The sequence below is a fragment of the Balearica regulorum genome, chromosome 1 (assembly GCF_011004875.1).
Source record: "Balearica regulorum gibbericeps isolate bBalReg1 chromosome 1, bBalReg1.pri, whole genome shotgun sequence".
NCBI classification, from domain to species: Eukaryota; Metazoa; Chordata; class Aves; order Gruiformes; family Gruidae; genus Balearica; species Balearica regulorum.
The window spans coordinates 160,723,419-160,741,175 of NC_046184.1; the positions used below are offsets into that span (position 1 = coordinate 160,723,419).

Consider the following 17,757-nt stretch of genomic DNA (forward strand, 5'->3'; position numbering starts at 1 on the left):
GTAGTCCAGTGACTCCCTGGTCAGCAACAGAAGTGACCAAAGAGTGGTGATCCAGTAAGACTGATACCCGTAGAGGATAGGTAACTAGACATTTATTTCCAATCAAAATAGTTTACAAAGCTATCTCAGAGAGTCAACAAGTTTCCTGCAGTAGCTACAAAAAAAACCCCAAAAAAACAAAACAAAAAAAAAGAACAGCCTAGGGAAGGCATTTGTTAAGAGTACAATACTCAAAGCTTTCTAGTTGTTCAGTATTTGCAAAGAGCACATGTTGCACACTGGCATTTTTTCTGAACTGTTCTGAACAGCCCAATGAATTCCTGTTGTCCTTGTACAGGTACGTTCTCGGGTGAAACAAAAGGATAATACTAAATTAACAGGACTGCAAGAACCCATCAGCAAAAGTTCTCCTGGAACTGGTTTGCAGAATGAATAGGCAAATAAAACCCATAAAATTAGCAGTGTCAGCCTTCTGTACTATCCATAGAATTAGGAGCTTTTAAGATGTGCCAGCCTCAGGTTTCTTGTTCCTTATAGCATACATGACATGAAAACAAGAGGCCACAGGGCACCCATCATTACTGAAAACAGGGTATTTTAGTGATACTGGCATGACTAAAATGTAGCTGCTGATCAGTGCCAATTAGCTAGAATAATCCTGTTAGCATTAGCTCAACTGTTCATTTATAAGTCTCTGACATGCTAATTGTATTTGAAGTTCTTTCTAACACTAAGTCCTTTTGTATGGTGCTGAAAGCCTGCAAAACACTCATCAGTTGAACAGCTGATATAACAAACAATCCTTTTTATAACCCTTTGCAACCTCAATGTTATAAAAGTAGTTCTGTGTATTAATTATATCAGATATTGACCAAGTTCATACATCATTTGATTATATTTTACAGCAAGCATTATTCTCTTGCTATAGCAAGAGCTATAGCTCACCAAATACCAAGTCTTACTGATTTTTGTCAATGTATACCCTCTAAGAAAAGAAGTAAACAAACCCTCCCTTCCTTATGGTTCTTTATCAAGTTTATAACTTAAATCACAACATGCATCCATCCATAAAAATGAAAGTACATTTGCTTTTCACGTATTGCTATTTAATTTGTACCAGAAGAGCATTTTGGCAAGAAATACTTAGCTGAACTGCTAATAGTTGGCAGTGGTGTTTGAAATTACTAGGTAGCCCTAGTCAGCTTTGGATGAACTTTTTGACCAAATCAAAATAGACAATACAAGAAATGCAAGGGAGGTTTCATTAAATAAATTTATTTGTTAAAATAATTTAACTCCAAATACAACTGCTGAGTTTGCATTGAGTTCTATGTACAATTCTTGTTTTATTTGAAACATCAAGGTTTAAACAACTGACATTGTTACAAAACAAACTGTTGCCCCATTTTAAGTTGCCAGTTGTATTAGAGTTCAACAAGTAACTGTGAAATACATTGATTCACCCCTGGGAAACTCCAAATCAACAGCGCTAAGCCTGATTTCAGAACCCACTTCAGCCTTTCTTCAAACCCTGATCAAGAATTAACAGATGCACAACAATGCAGATAAAAGCCTCCTGCAGTTGTCAAACATTTGCTTTTGTTGCGGAGTTTCACAATTAAAGCCTAACCAGTGCTTTGACGGCACACTGGTAACAAAAAATAAAATAAAATAAAAAAACAAACATGCACAAAACCCCCCAACCAAATGGCTGACATCTTTAGGCAACATTCTATACAGGAAAGCAAATACCAGTAGTTTTCCCACAGAAAAGTAATGGCAACTGTAGTACTGGGGTTAGGGAGAGGCTAGAACCAGAACAGAAAATGTCACCAAAATTTTTCTGATGCTCTGAAAGGGCAGGCGGGGGGACGGACATGACAGGGAAAAAACGAAAACAAAACTGAAACAAAAAAACCCCAATGCAATTATGTTTAATACTCTTGATCTGATTCAGGTTTGTTTGCTTTGACTAGTTTTTGTGTGTGTTTTTAAGGGAAAGAGGAAACAGTTGCTCTCACTATCATAGCTTAAAAGAATAAAAGTTGCAACATTTTAAAAAAACAAAACAAAACAACAAAACTGGAGAAATGCTGTCTTTGTAGAAAAGTACAAAGCTCTACAAGAACAGCCAAAAGAAAAGTGGGTCTTTGGAACAAATCATAATATTTTAAGGCATGTTATAAGAAACTTTCAAATACTATAATTGGTAATCCTATCAGGGTACAAATGAAAGTGTGACCCAAGACCAATGACTCACGCAGGGTGGTGGCCACGCAACTGCGGCATGGCTCACTTACCTCCGTTTCTGCTACCTCTATAATTTGAAAAATCTCTGTTGAGTGCAACTGTCATTGATTCAAGCTCCACTATCTTCCCATTAGTGGAAATACAAATAGTGCATAACTACTTCCTCAGAACTATACAACGAAAAACAACACTTACACTTCCCCGCCCCCGCCACATTGTGTGGTAGCTTATATACAGCCTATGTTTTTGAAAATATATGAGTGTAATGAAGAAACAAGACTGGGAGATATTTTCATTAATATTTTCTCTGTTAAAAATTTTACTGTGCAATGTTTCCTATATTAAAAGCCCATCTGTTTTATATTATGAACTTCATGTTAGGCTGTTCACATTGTCCTTCATGCCATTTTCTCGGTTGATGAACAATCTGTGAGGTAAGATTTTAACATCTCTGTAAATAGCATTGCAATAACATGCACTTCCAACTCAGTTTCAAATTTGGGTTTGGTTTTACGGGTTTTTTTGAGTGCTTATGCAGTGGCTCTCGCACTGACAAGCTGTTTTACAGATAGGTTATACTGCTCAATAAACCATTTCCCTATCTAGCTATTTTAAAGATTGAGATACCATTAATTCAACATCTCGCATCTTGCTTAAGCATGGTGGCTGACACACTGGGCAGGCGGGGGGAAGAGAACATTCATACCATCTAGTTTAGGCATAGAAGTTGCGTGACTCAGAGGACCAAAGTTAAAAGCCTAAGTTTGCTATATAGTCAATGGAAAGAGGTAGGTGCCTCTAGGAGGGCGATTCAGAGCACCCAAAATGGGCATTCAGATGCCAGAAATAAATGGTGTGCCTATCTCCCTAAGAGAACAAAGTACAGTAGTGAAAGCTCTGCAAGGTAGATGGGAAACGGGCTACATTTACGTTCTAGTAAGGCTTAATGTTTTGCGACATCTAATGCCCTTTGATACATTGGTTGTGGAAAGGTCTTGAAAGATTAAGGGCAGAGATGGCCAGTTCTCTTCCATTCATATGATTTCCTTTAGTTATCATCCACTGAACTATAATTCAAAATGTTAAGGATATTGATGTATGAAAATCTGCAAGGCGTTTTGTACTTGTTTCCTTTGTAGCAGATGAGAGCGTTTTTAGGAAGTTCTGCAGATGGAGGCAAAACTCTCGAACCTAACTCCAATTACAGCATTTCTAAGGGCCATATACACACACACACATACACGCTCACCACACACACACACACCCCAGCACCCCTGGTTTCACTCATTTAAACACAAGGAACTACACTGTTACTGCACAAGATTGAAAAACTAATAAACGCATGGTGTTATTTAGACCACAGGCTCAGTGACTCTGTATTTTTATGGCCAATTTTACCTATAAAAGATCCAGCTCAAGACAATCTCTCCAGCATTTAAAATCTAAACATTGTGATTGAAAACTCTTCTATACTTTGATTGTAAGACTTCGGAATAGGTATTTCTGTGCCATTAGTCATGCAAATGATAAATACTTCACTGCTATGAAACTAGCAAGTCAGAGCTCGAGCATCCTTTCAAAATAAAATACTTGCTCCCACCATTTAACACTCCAATAATTGGGGCAACCTTTGAATAGTGTGTCAGGCAATTAAAGAGCCATTTCCACGCTCACCTAAAGAATGACAACTGTAACTATTTCACCTCTGAACCAAATGATTTCACGTGGTTATTCAATTTAAGTTTTCAACATTAAAGCTATCAAATAGCAAACTTGATTTTCAAAGGTTAGTTAGGGATCACACCAGAGAATGTAGCCCTTAAAGGCAAGATAAACTGTTGTCTTTAACAAACTTAAAACTGCAGGATGTTCATACTGTCCCACGAGGTTTCTGCAGAAGGGAACATATGGATGCAACATGGCTTAATTTTCCTTACAAGATGGTACTAGTTAATCTATTAAAGTGTTCCTTGTTAGTAAGGCTCAGCAATTTTTTTTCATCACAGTTGCTTCCTCCTGGTTCAGTAAAGTGATAAATAAAGATGCTTCCTGCTTTGTAAACAGAGGGTTTGTTTGGCTTTTTGCAGACCAAAACCTGAAGCGATCCTCCATTTTCGAGCAGCAAAACAAAAGATTTAAAACATTCCAATGCCAGACTGTTTCTTCACCCATCATTTGTTTTCAGATCTTGCCCCTCATTTCACACACTGATGCAATGCTTTCTATTTCAAGATGTGGGATAAAGTGTAGAAATAATAGCATCGATTTTTTGAAAAAAATCCAAACTATACAGGTCTCTGGTAGCCTCTTCCTCTAACACAGTCAGAAGTTCTGGTGAAATCAACATATTTGACTGAACAAACTTGGCCACAAGTGATAGCGCACGTCCTGAAGTACAGTAATTAGACACTGAAAGACTTGGCTCTCCTTTCATGCTTGTGCTAGTTGAGAATGGTCTTCAGAGATATTCTCTCCACTGCTTTTGTTTCCCATTTCCAAAAGTTTTCCAGCTTCTTCAGAAATAGATGCTGTTGCTGCTGTCCGATCCGAGAAGACAATACACGTACGCTTAACCAGAACGACCCTGTAGATAAACTGGCTATGCCACAAAATTGCAGGTGCTCAAAGGGAAAAACGGGTGAGATGTGGTCATTTAACCCAATTATATTGAGTCAGTGATTGACTTCCAATGCTCAGCTCTGAGTTAATGTTGCTACTTCACTACAGATGTATTTCAAGTGACCCACAAACCAGGAAGTGAAGTAGACAGTTTTACCACCTTACAAAATTTCTGTAAATAAAGTCCAGGTTAGGTCATTTTTAATGCTATTGTATATTACACGCAGAACAGCATGGATCATCTTTGTCTGGCTGTGCTGCATAGTTCATTTGTCTAACAATTTCCGCAAAGAGCTCATCCACCATTGTTTTACTTTTAGCAGAGGTCTCCATAAAGGGGCAGCCCCATTCTTCAGCTAAGGCTCTGCCTTCACTCGATGATACTTCTCTCTCACTTTCCAGGTCCACTTTATTACCAACCAGAATTACTGGCACCTTCTCATATCTACAGTTTAAAAAACAAAAACAACAGCAATAATTATATTGAAAAACTAGCAACATTCTAAATATAAACATTTGCAAACAGTACAGACCCAACAAGAAAGAGACATTTGGATGATCTTAAAATTTTACGTTGAATAAAATGCTTTGCATATTTCACATTCTAGCGATTTGTTGCACATCTCTTTCCCCCCAGAGCTTTCTTAAGAGTTCTACAGAATGCTTCCTCCTCTGAATTTTCTTTCCCACCAGGAAATCTGGAGAAACACTGCCACACTACAAAACCTAGGAATATAATAATATTTTGTATGTTGGCAATCTCATTTAGGGTGTAAGAACAGGATGGATGTCAACCTCCCTTCAACATTATGTCCTCCTTCTCCCTGAACAAGTATCATGTTGTATTTCCTGCTTGTGATAAGGATGCCTCACTCTCCCTTTCGAAGGTACATTTATCTTTGGTTAATATATACGGAACTCTCACATTTGCAATAAAAGGGAGAAAACCAGAGGGCCAGTAAATTTGTTTAAAATTTCAGGAAATGTAGCCCACTTCAAGTACTGTGTATACACAAAAGTATTGTTCTATAAAAACATGTATTAGCTAATGCAGAATATATAACTCTGTCTTGCAGCATTCATATCATTACGGTAGTTAAACAAGCTGAAAAGAAAAAAAAAGTTGCAGACAATACTATCACAGTTCTACTTCCTAATCAACTTGGACAGCACAATAGATCATACAAGCTATGAAGGAATTTATTACTTTGCACCTCCTTGCCAATTTTTTTTAAAAATTAAAATGCCTGCCTTTCCCCCCCCCCCCCCCCCCCCCATCCTCATATGCACAAACCCTTCTTCAGACATGGAACTAAATAAGTATTCAGTCAGGTTTTAAATTTACATATTTGCCATAGCAGAGAAGAAAACACTGGGCCTATTTCCAAAAGACTCTCATATGGGTTTTCTCATGAAAGCAACAAGGACTGAGAGAAAAACAGATTATGGCTTTTAGCATTTAAACTAAACAAAGATCTAAGAGAAACAAGATGGTTCCCTCTTAATTTAAATCTGATTTTCTACTTCGTATTAGCTTAATAGTACTGCTTTAAGTCAAATTACTTTAGTAAGACTCTGCTGTGGACAGACAACAGTCATGGCTGACACCTGCAGCAGCAGTTGAAGATGTCACTGTTCTTAAGCCACCTGTCAGTCCTCCTTCATCCCTCCCTCCCAGGCAGGGCAGCAGAGCAGAGCTGGTGCACGTGCCTCAGCTGGTTGAGGGAACCATCCAGCAGCATGGTCTAACCTACCAGCCATGATGAAACTCAGCTGTCAAGACTAGAACAGGGAACCTTTGTGCTCCTGTCAGCTCTACCGCAGGGACGGTGGCATCCCACAGAGTCAGAAAGGATAGAAGGGCAGGAACTTCTGAAACCACCTCAGCAACTCTTACACCACCACAGCAGTACCAAAACTTGGTCCAACTATGTCATAAGATGCAGCTGAAATTCTAAACTTTGTTATGTCTCTTTGCTAACTATGGGAATGTCATTTAATCCGCAGTCTAGGGCTGTGGTCAATAATTGTAGAGAATTCCCTACCCTTTCACCATTTATCCTATCCTCATTTACCATCTGGAGAGACACAATCCATTTCTTACTCAGTGGATATACAGTATTTCGCACAACGATACCCTTGGAACTCTTGCAAGAGCTAAGCTGCCATTAATTAAGTACCAAAATACACACAAGCATCTTGAAATCTGTCCTCCCGCGTTTAAACACATGATAGCATAGTCTTTAATTACAGAAGATGGATGGCATTCAACACATAAGACAGGAATTCAATATTTCTTTTTATCTTTATTGTTCAGATGCATGTGTCCTATTGTATTTGCTGTACAGCATTAAAAACTCTTCAATGAAAGTGAAATCAGGTACACCTTCACTGCATTTTTTTATATCTAAGGGCCCCAAACTTCCCTCCACCAGCTCCTCCAGGTATTCTGTACCTTCTCAATTTTACCAGTGGGAGAAATTGAGAAATTCAAAGCAGCCACTTGAGAAGCATTCAGTGAAGAAGTAAATGAGCCAGAATTAAAACACAAGATCACCTCTCTACTTGTTCTGCAAGATCACTCCAATTTGTTGAGAAACATATGAGGAAAAAAACCCACACACTTGTTGCAGGTTTATAACCAGTTACACTGAAATATTCAAGTGCTTAAAAAGGTTTAGGAACCCCAGAAAAGCTGGGCAACTAAATATCTGAGGATCTGTTTACTACGGGTACTCAACACCTGGGACATGGAGCGGTGGAAATAGTGAAGTTTTGTACTGCAGAACAACAAAAGGAACTGATGAGCTGACAGGATATATGCGAAAAGTCCAATTTAATTTATTTGCACAGGACCATCTAGGAACTATTAGGTGGAACAGATAGAAGCACTTTTCTGCATTGCTTTTTCCTGCTTTTGCCTCTTGCATTTACCCTAATCATTACCTACCTTCACTACTTAAAATGAGATGGTAATACTACAGTCAATGGCTTTATTTACCTTATAATCCAGATTATATCCAGTAGTCCAATAACCACTTTACAACATCAAATTGTGTAAGAAAGCATTTCTGCAAAACTCGCATTATGTCATCTTATCAAACATCTCACAGGGCAAAAATAAAGTTGCTCTTGCAAAATACATCCTTGTATTACCTAAATTTTGAGTAGTCAACTTTACAGAGAAAATACTTTTTATATATGTATATTCTGTGTGATTTTTTTTATATATATATATAATATATATAAATATAAAATGTATAAAAATATATATACCTATGCCTGCCTATAATATATATAAAATCTGTCTATAATACACACACACACACATATATATTTATACTATCACACAATCTGTCTTTCTACATAGAAAAGTCAGTATCCATTATCTACAATAATGGAGGCTGGAATATGGCAAATAATGGGAAAACAGTCCCTGGATACTGAGCAGAAGACTGGCTCCAGTATGGGCTTATGAGCTCCAGTTTGGTATCAGTCCTGCCAGGCCCAAGGTGAGTATGGGAGAGCCAGACCAGATATCTGTGCATTTTACTCTCCAGATACGATGATGATGATGATGATAGATTGACTGTGTGTGAACTAATAGGCCTTTATAGAAACTATGTGGTTCCATGTAGTGGTTCCAGCCCCTGCTGGTCTTCATTCCAAGTCCCTAAGGGTCTCCACCCTGTACTTCCCAGCTTTCGGGTTCTGGTAACACACCACAGAAGCCCTAGCACTCAACTAAATCAAGCTCTACAAGCTCTGAAGGTCAAGCTGGCTCTCCAGCCTTTACCTCCCAACATGTCCTGCCTCACTTAGCATCCTGGGCAAATTTATTTCTGATGAGTATGGGAGATCCCTGGTTCAATGCTCCCCCTACCACGGCTGCTGATCTTGCCGGAGGTGACTTCTGCCTGCCCTGGAGGCTCTGCTCGCTGTTCCCAGAGGTTGGGACTGGCCTGATGTTGGCACACCTGCCGCTGAGGTGGTGTGCAGCGGCATAGGCCCGCAAGGGGAAAGGGTGATTTCTCAGATGTGGTGGAATTAAATGATTCTAATGAAATTCAGAGGGAAGAACAAGCTCATAGGCTTTTCACCCTGTTGCATTTCAGTGACTCAAGAGGAAAATACGTTCTTTACAAAGGAAAAAAAGAGCTGCCTTGCAAATGCTCAAGCAGCAATGCAGAACCCTTCCATACAACCATAAAAATCAAACTCAGGAATTCACAAATCCTTTCAAAAGCTTCAAGTAGGATCTAACCTGCTCACAAATACTTTTAGCAGAGTAGTAGAGGCTAAAACCCCACCGCTTATACCAGAGCCCTGAAAAGCCAGACTGCTGCTGCTATGGCAGGATGCGTGACAGGGCAGCTCAGCCCATCACAGGAGCTGGGCAGACGTCTTGCTTTTCAGCACAGCGCATCTCCCCCTGCCTGTCCCCTTGGCACTGGAGAAGTGGCACAGTTCTGTTCTGTTCCTGGAGAAGGAGAATCCAAGTTTCTCAGGACTGCTGAAAAGCTTTGAGCAGCACTGGTCATTCCTAATGAAAAGCATGAGGCCCACCTGAAAATGGGAACTGCTGCCAGTTTCCTCTGCATCAGTGCAGTGCAGTATGTATTCTAGGGCAAACGTCATAGCAGAGCCCGTAAGAAATATATTCAAATGCAGCACAGGAAGGCTTAACTTTTCAAGACCTCTTCAGGAACAAATTTTTGCAAGACCAATTACACATGTTTGCAGAACACGTTTAAAAAACAAGGTACTTCACCCTGTTTAAATGATCTCGCTATCTTCGGCTCCAATACGACAGATACTGAGCAGCGGCAACTCCCAAATAGATAACACGACTGCAGTCATTTATAGTCATGAAAGACACTGGTGCAGAGTCAAATACCATCATATCTAAGATATCACTACTGGCAAGACACAGTTGTTGCTCCGTAAAAGGGAGCCAGCCTATATTTCCCAGTCCCAGATAACTATTCAATGCTAAAACCCACCCTGTTATTCATCTTTAATGAGCTTCTGGGACCAACAGGCCACAGTAAATCCCTCAGTTTCCCTGAGGATGGACACCGTAGCCATGTGGAATCAATAAATGCACGGACGCTAAATGTTTTATGTGGCCCAGCTATGCACCACTGACCACACAGCTTTAAGTGCTACACAGTGATAAACAGTTTCTACATTTTATCTTATCTCACACGGCACATACATCATCCACATTTCTGTTTAGATTAATATGTATTCTTTGAATAACAGCTTAAAACATTTAGAAAGCCTCAAGATGAATGGTACGTAAATGCTCTTCAGAGATTTTTACCTCTCATTTTATCTACCACCAATCTTATTCAGAGAGAGAAAAACATGGGCAGTACATGATATCACATCTGAATCTCTTTTACAAGGTACTTTTCAGATTTCTCGTTAGAGCTGTCATTGTATAAAGATAAAAACAAAGATGATGTGCAGTGAAAATATAATAAAAATGAAGAATAAAAAAAGCAAGAATTAAAAAATAGTTATGTACACCAAGGCTAATAAACTGATCTGATTCCCTTAAACTGTGCTAGAGATCGCCCAATACCCCTAAACTGGGGGTAGGGGAAAGAAGCGAGCCGGACCAAGACAAGAGACGTTAAAAAGTTCAGATGGGTTCCTGCTTTCAAATTCACATTCTGGAAACATTGTACCTTTTCTAGGATTTTTGCCTGAGCTTCAAATCAGAGTCAAATATGTTTAACAAAAATGCAGAAATTTACTGTATAACGTAAACAAATTAAGAGGAAAAAACAATTGTATTCTTAAAGACTATTTCTTATAACTAGCTTGTGTCCTGTTGACATTTATGGAAAGATGTATGATTTCTAGCTTTACATGTTAAATACTGGGACCACTGAAATGTAAAGGTATCTATCCATGATAACTATTCCTAATCATCAAAAGGAGTCTCCAGTACTATACCACCCTTATTTGTCACCTTCTACATGCAGGGTGTCTTTCCCTCTTTTTTTTTTTTTTTTTAATGTATTTCTGGCATTTTTGATAGTATTTCAAAAAGGAAAGTAATTTAAGGTAAAAAGATATTAGGGACAGTGATGATGCAAATAAGATCAGAAGGTCAGTAAAAAGTTATTCTTCATTTTAGACTTACAAAAAAATTGTGATAAGAATCCTGTGCAATATGAAATAAAGTATTAAAAATAACAGTTAAATCTATTAGATTGTTTACAAAATCATACTTAAATATTACTAAACATTACATTTTGTAATGTAACTTGCAAACTTTGATTGCCTACAGTAAAATCTGTCATAACTTGAAATTTCCTCATCTGCAGAAAGAGCATATTCCAAACGTAACTATCAAGACCTTTTCTTATCCCTTTCTCACAATTCCTTGGGTGTTTAATGCAGAATCCTCAATAGTTAAAAGTGACATCAGCTTCAGAGGATAAGACACACAGTGTTCCCTAGTCTGATTCTGAGCCTCTCAAACACCAGGATGAGAGGAAGCAAGACCACAGAATTGTCAAGGGGAAAACAACCAACCTTAACCCTTTGTTGAAAGCTTCCAATTCTTGAACCAAAGCAGCAGGAAAAATACGTACGTACTTCTAAAGCAATTACTACCCCGTCTTAAGAAATTTAGGCAGAAAGGACATTGCACTTTTTCCAAACCCTGACTCCTTTTATTTTGGTAGCTTTAAAAATGTTGATATTATGAGTTAAATCAACAGCAGGGGCTCAGTCTGCAGAGTTATATCTTTTTCCACAGAGCCCTGCAAATATACACCAACGAAGATGTGCCTATACCTGTATAGGATGTGTCAGGAGATAAGTATGTAAATTTAAAAGTAAGTAGGTTACTGCAAAGTTTGAGCACTTTGCTCTCTAATGGCAATTATTACAGCTTCTCAGGTAAATCCATACAGAACAGCTGTAAAACCCCCACCATTCTGATGCAAACAAGTCATTCCAGTTTACCAATTAATTGCATTTAATATTCAGTTTTGTAAGCTATATTGTGTAAGGATTTAATTACTTAAGCAACAACTCCCAACTAAAAAAAAGAGTCTTAAAATAATTTTTATAAATGAGTAGATGTTAAAGAGCTTATTGGAAGTCCCACTGCAATTAGGTGGCTGAGTCATGAATTATTTTGCTATAAAGAACAGTGTATGGCCTAATTGCAGGACTGGGGATCTAACATTTTATTCTAGGCTTTGACATGAACTCCTTATAGTGCCTTTGGGAAACAAACTCTTCAGATGGATAGACTGAGGTATACAAAGTCAGGATAATTGTACTTACTCATCGGACAGCAAATTAAATAATAATGTAAAACCACCCGGAGAATAATATTAGAATAATAAATAACCACCACACCATATCGCTTCTGAGGAGGCTTTAGAAACTTTGTTCTTGTACATGAAACTTTCTGGAAATAATCACCTCAACTTAAATAAAATACTTCAAAGCCAATTCAGTTCTGTGGTTGTTATAGTCACCTTACACTTTCAAGTTTGATTTCAAGGTCTAGGAAAAGTCTCAACCAATGCCAGTTTTGCTGAAATTGTTTGGCAGGCTTACCCTTGGTACTGTGCATGTAAGTAATTAGAGGAAATAGTTCTCTTCCAAGCAAAAGCCCAAGAAACAATAACAACAAAACTCAATGTAATGAAACACTATATATATTTTGCTTCCCAACTGTAACTATAAGCACTTTTCAACCAAAGCGCTCAGATACATCGTTTCTAGGCAGCTCACAGCTGAGAACTTCCAAGGGACAAGACCAGTGGATGGTACTATTTGATACACATACTCAAAGACTATCTAGCAAACCTGCATTCCTTTGCTGCAACACAGGCAACAGGATGATGCATATCATTTCTGTGTGAAGGACACTAAGAAACGTTCTAGGCTATTTCCGGTCATTTCAGAGAGAAAGTCTCATCTATAGAGGATTTTCCACATCTAAGATCTCATGGGGTAACTAGAGTAACGATAAACTCCTTCCATGTGTTCAGCCTGGTTCTGCAAGTCACTGCAGATAAAGCCTATCTTCAGCTCTGTCACCTGCTTAGGTTGTAAACCAGCAACTATACCTGAAAATTCAATGGCCTGCCAACGTGCCCTATGGGAAAAGAGTTCACTGATCACTAAAGGGAAGTCTTAAAGAAAAATCCCTGATCAGCAAGATCTTAGGCAGACCTTTTCTCAGCATCTTTGCAGAACTATAAATGTTTAAGCTATGTCCAGTGACAATATTGGTACCCCTTGCAGTAATGCTCTGGCATAGGAAGTGAGGGGCAAACAGCACTTTGAGTGCTGGAGATGACAACAAGGAGCCTATGACAGGAGTAACAGCAGTTCTCATCCACTGTCATTTCAGATGCTCGAAAGCCTTTGCAAACAACAGGTTAGCTTTTACCTTAAACAGGACACATCTCCCTAGTATCTATCACTACACTTCATATCTAACATTGAAGTCCATTATCAAGACTGAAAAGATGCTACATAACATCAACCTGCTCAGCAGCAGGTTTGCTGTGAGTGTATTCAAACAGTATTTTAATCCTTGAATTCCCTCCCCATGCCAATCAAAATCCTCATCTTACATAATTGAGCATCAACATCATCTTGCTGAAATCCTGAAGTCCTGGCCACATTTAGCAAATTAGAAACACTGGAATTTTCAAATAATTTTCTGTTCTTTGGTACAGTTTAAGAAGCAATAACCACAAGTTTCAAGTCTACATAAAATGCAATGCAAGTGTTTTACCTAACTTCTTCCATTGTGACTAAATTCTCTGGTTTCTAAAAGCAACAGGAAAAATCAGAATATCCTACAAATCTGAGATTCTCACAGGTGCAACGATTTCATGTAGTTGCTGTCTCTATACTCAGTTTGCACTGAAAGAAGTCTAGTTGTCCAGAAAACCATGAAAAGATTATGAGACACAGTATGGTTATTTAAGTACAAAATTCTTGCTCAAAATTTCCAGACCCTAAAGCTAAGCATCTAATTTTTCAAAAATTGGTGCTACTAGCTGTAGGATTGGCTCAACATATTGAAAATTAGGCCTCATGTTTAAGTATTTAAACTTTGGGTCCATAATTGAAAATTATTCTTAATGACTATATCAGTTTTCTGACCTTAAATATTTTTTAAGCCATATGCCACGCTAATATATTAATATTTATTCCAGCATAATGAGCATGGCTGGGTATGTCAAGGTTTTCAGTACCTACCAAATGTACAACATATGGAAGATACTAAAAGTAAAGAGATTACCATCTCTCCTTTATTTGTATTTTTAAGTCTTAAAAAAAAGACAATTCTTTAAAATGACCATTTTTTCAGACATAACCACTTATAATTAAACTTTATCCTGATACCTTGCAGAAAACACATGAAACATCCAGTGAGAGGAGTGCTGACACAAATTAAGGGGTGGGGGTTCAGTTCTATACCCTGCTACAGATTTCCTGTGTGATTTCTAGCAAGTCCCTCAAACACTGTACCTCTGTTCTCCGCCTGAAGAAAACAACAGTCATCAGATTTATCCTCTGAATGCCTATGGCATGTAAACACTTCTGAGGGCTTCCATCCTTAGCAATGGAGACAACCTGAACACCTTGAAGGATGCATTAACAGTTTTGCTCACTCTTCAAGAGAAAAACATCCCACATTCCACCTATTGTCAGGGTTAGGCTATGTAACACTACAAATCTTCAGGTTTTCTTTACAACTATTGAGAACAGACGCATTAGGGCAACTTTTGCACCAACACCAAGCCTGCCAGCAGAAAGAATAAAGCTGTTGGATTAGGTGTGCCTCAGACCAGGAACAAGGACACCAGCGTGGGGGACAAAGCCAAGGTTGTTACCTCACTTCAACTCTAACAGCTTGAGCAGAAACTGCAAGGGCTCACAATATCTTAAAACATACGCCGACATTGAGGGATTTCTCCTCCTCTCTTCTCCATACAAAACTTCTACAAGGTCAAAAAGCTTGCCTATTCTGATGATGTGGGATACAATCGGTCCCTTTGCAAAGGCAATGAAAAATGCAGATACCTATTCGTGCTGGGTTTGGCTGGGATAGAGTTAGTTTTTTTCATAGTAGCTACTATGGGGCTATGGTTTGGATTTATGCTGAAAACAATGTTGCTAATATAGAGATGTTTTTGTTACTGCTGAGCAGTGCTCACACAGAGCCAAGGCCTTTTCTGCTCCTCACACCACCCCACCAGTGAGTAGGCTGGGGGTGCACAAGGAGTTGGGAGGGGACACAGCTGGGACAGCTGACCCCAACTGACCAAAGGGATATCCCATACCTTGTGATGTCATGCTCAGCATACAAAGCTGGGGGAAGAAGGAGGAAGGGGGGACGTTCAGAGTGATGATGTTTGTCTTCCCACGTCACCGTTATGTGTGATGGAGCCCTGCTTTCCTGGAGATGGCTGAACCCCTGCCTGCCCATGGGAAGTGGAGAATGAATTCCTTGTCTTGGTTTGGTTGCATGTGCAGCTTTTGCTTTACCTATTAAACTGTCTTTATCTCAACCCACGAGTTTTCTCACTTTTACTCTTCTGATTCTCTCCCTCATCCCACCTGGGGTGGGAGCAAGTGAACAGCTGTGTGGTGCTTAGTAGCTGGCTGGGGTTAAACCATGACACTATTAAAAGCAATATAAGCCTCTTGCACATCATACAGCAAATCTATGGATTCTAATTGTTGCACATTTTAAATGTATTACATTGCTATGTTCAAAGAACTTAATAGTGACCCTAAAATGCATTCCATTTATCTATCAATACATGCTTTGTCACAAGAAATTTCTCTCAGAAGCATTTCTCGTCATGCAAACCTTTAGATGAATTATTATAATAATTTAAAATATACAGTAAACCCACTGCACAAGGAAGCATTGACAAAGGTGGGGGAGGAGAAGAAAAGTGACCAGAGTTGTACCAATTCAGATATATCAAAGGTTATGCCTGTAGCTGGGTTAAAGAAAAATCTTTGATAATCCATTAACAATGGAATTGTTAATATTCCATTTGGAAAAGCTGAAGCAGCATCCAGCCCTTCCTTGGTCAATGCTGTTATCTAAAGCTCTAGTTTTAACTTCTGCCTACAACTCTTCCCCTTGCCATTCTCCAGCCCATAATTAGGGTTGAGCACATGCCATGGTATTTTTCCACAACTAGAGCACTGACAAGGTCTCTTTCCCACCAACAATTCAGATAGACCTTAACCACTATTTAGATTTTTAATTCATTCCAGACTTCAAACCACAGAACCACATGGGTGGGAGGTCTCTAGTCCAAATTCCTGCTCAGAGCAAGGTCAGCCAGGAGATATCTGGGCCATGTACAGGTTCAGTATTGAGAACCTCCAAGCACAGACCTTCCACAACCTTTTTGGAACTTGTCCCAGCAATTAATTTAGTTTAATTTTGCCACAGAATTCAAAACTTACTGGCAGGTAATGGAGGAAGATGAGACAAGCAGACAACTTAGTTGCATAAGGCTTGTTTCCATAGCAAATGAGCTGAGAAACAAATACCAAAGCTATACAAATATTTATAGCCATTCATGTAGAGGAACTGATAATCATACTTACAGGACTCAAGATAGACATATATCCTACCATTATGAAAGCAAAGTGAATTAACCAGATTTTACAGAATTAACTAAAACTCAAGCATAAGTTAATGACAACTTCAATCTCTTTATCCTTGTTTATTTAAACTATAGAAAGTAAAACTTTTTAGCAGATGCAGAAAGTAAAAACTTCAGCTAGCAAATATAGTCAAATGCACATGCATTTTAAAAGGGCCAGAAGACTATAGTCCTGTAAGATATTATTTCACTCTTCACAGTGAACACACTCTTACATTCCTTTAATCAATTTATAATCACTGATAAAAATCCCACTGCAAAACTTATTTAAACTATTCTAATAGGATTTTCTCTAGCTCATTAAAATTACACTTTTACAGTCTTCAAGAACAGGCCTAACAATTAATTCAAAACCTTCTTAGCAGCATCACCTGCTTCCAAAGGATTAGAGTTCAGGAATGATCATGTTGTGCCGTCCAGTCAGAACCACACAAAAAGCAACAGCTTCTCCTCCATGTCGAGGTAAGAGCTCTCTCACTTTGAGATCTGTTGACTTTCAGCACTACCCAGATAGAGCCTCTGAAAGCATACGCAAGCCTGGATCACAAAATTCACCTCTGACAATTTGTTTGCCTCTATCTGGTCTGTAGAATTGAGCATTACATATAGATATCAGAGAATATGTTTGGGTTGGAAGGGACCTCAAAGATCATCCTTGGACCTCAGAGTTCCAACCCCCCTGCCGTGGGCAGGGACATCCTCCACTAGACCAGGTTGTCCAAAGCCCCATCCAACCTGGCCTTGAACACTTCCAGGGAGGGGGCATCCACAGCTTCACTGGGAAACCTCTTCAATGAATGATATGAACTGCATTTCCATAGTGGCTTTTATTTATTTAATTTTTAAAGAATTTGACCTTTTGCAACAAGCCTAGCTTCAGGTCACTTAAAACTTAAGAGAAAGTAAAAGAAAAATAATGGGATTAAGAGGCAAAGGCAAACAACCTGGCATAAATTTCTGCTCTCTCATCAATCCCCATATAGAAGCTAAGGCAGGTAGATACCAGACTTTATATGATATTGCATAGCCTGAAGAGAATTTGTGTGTCTCATACAAAGCAGAGACTTCTTTGTTGCCCTAGTAACCAAAAAAGAATACAGCTTAATGTCCTTCATGCTAATAAAAAATATCCTACAATGCTTGTAAGAAAACTTTGCAAAAAATGCTCTGTTGAGACAGATTTTCCTCACAATGT

At 38.7% G+C, this 17,757-nt stretch overlaps 1 protein-coding gene across 1 annotated transcript in view; it reads right to left on the reverse strand.

Annotated features, from left to right (window-relative positions):
* Window positions 1–1,259: 1,259 nt before the first annotated feature.
* The window catches only part of RAP2A (RAP2A, member of RAS oncogene family), a 34,554-nt gene continuing 18,056 nt past the window's right edge, over window positions 1,260–17,757 (reverse strand). The window contains exon 2 of the mRNA XM_075741311.1: window positions 1,260–5,314. Coding sequence (XP_075597426.1) covers window positions 5,077–5,314 — 238 coding nt within the window. The 3' untranslated portion in view covers window positions 1,260–5,076. The remainder of the gene's footprint in view (window positions 5,315–17,757) is intronic.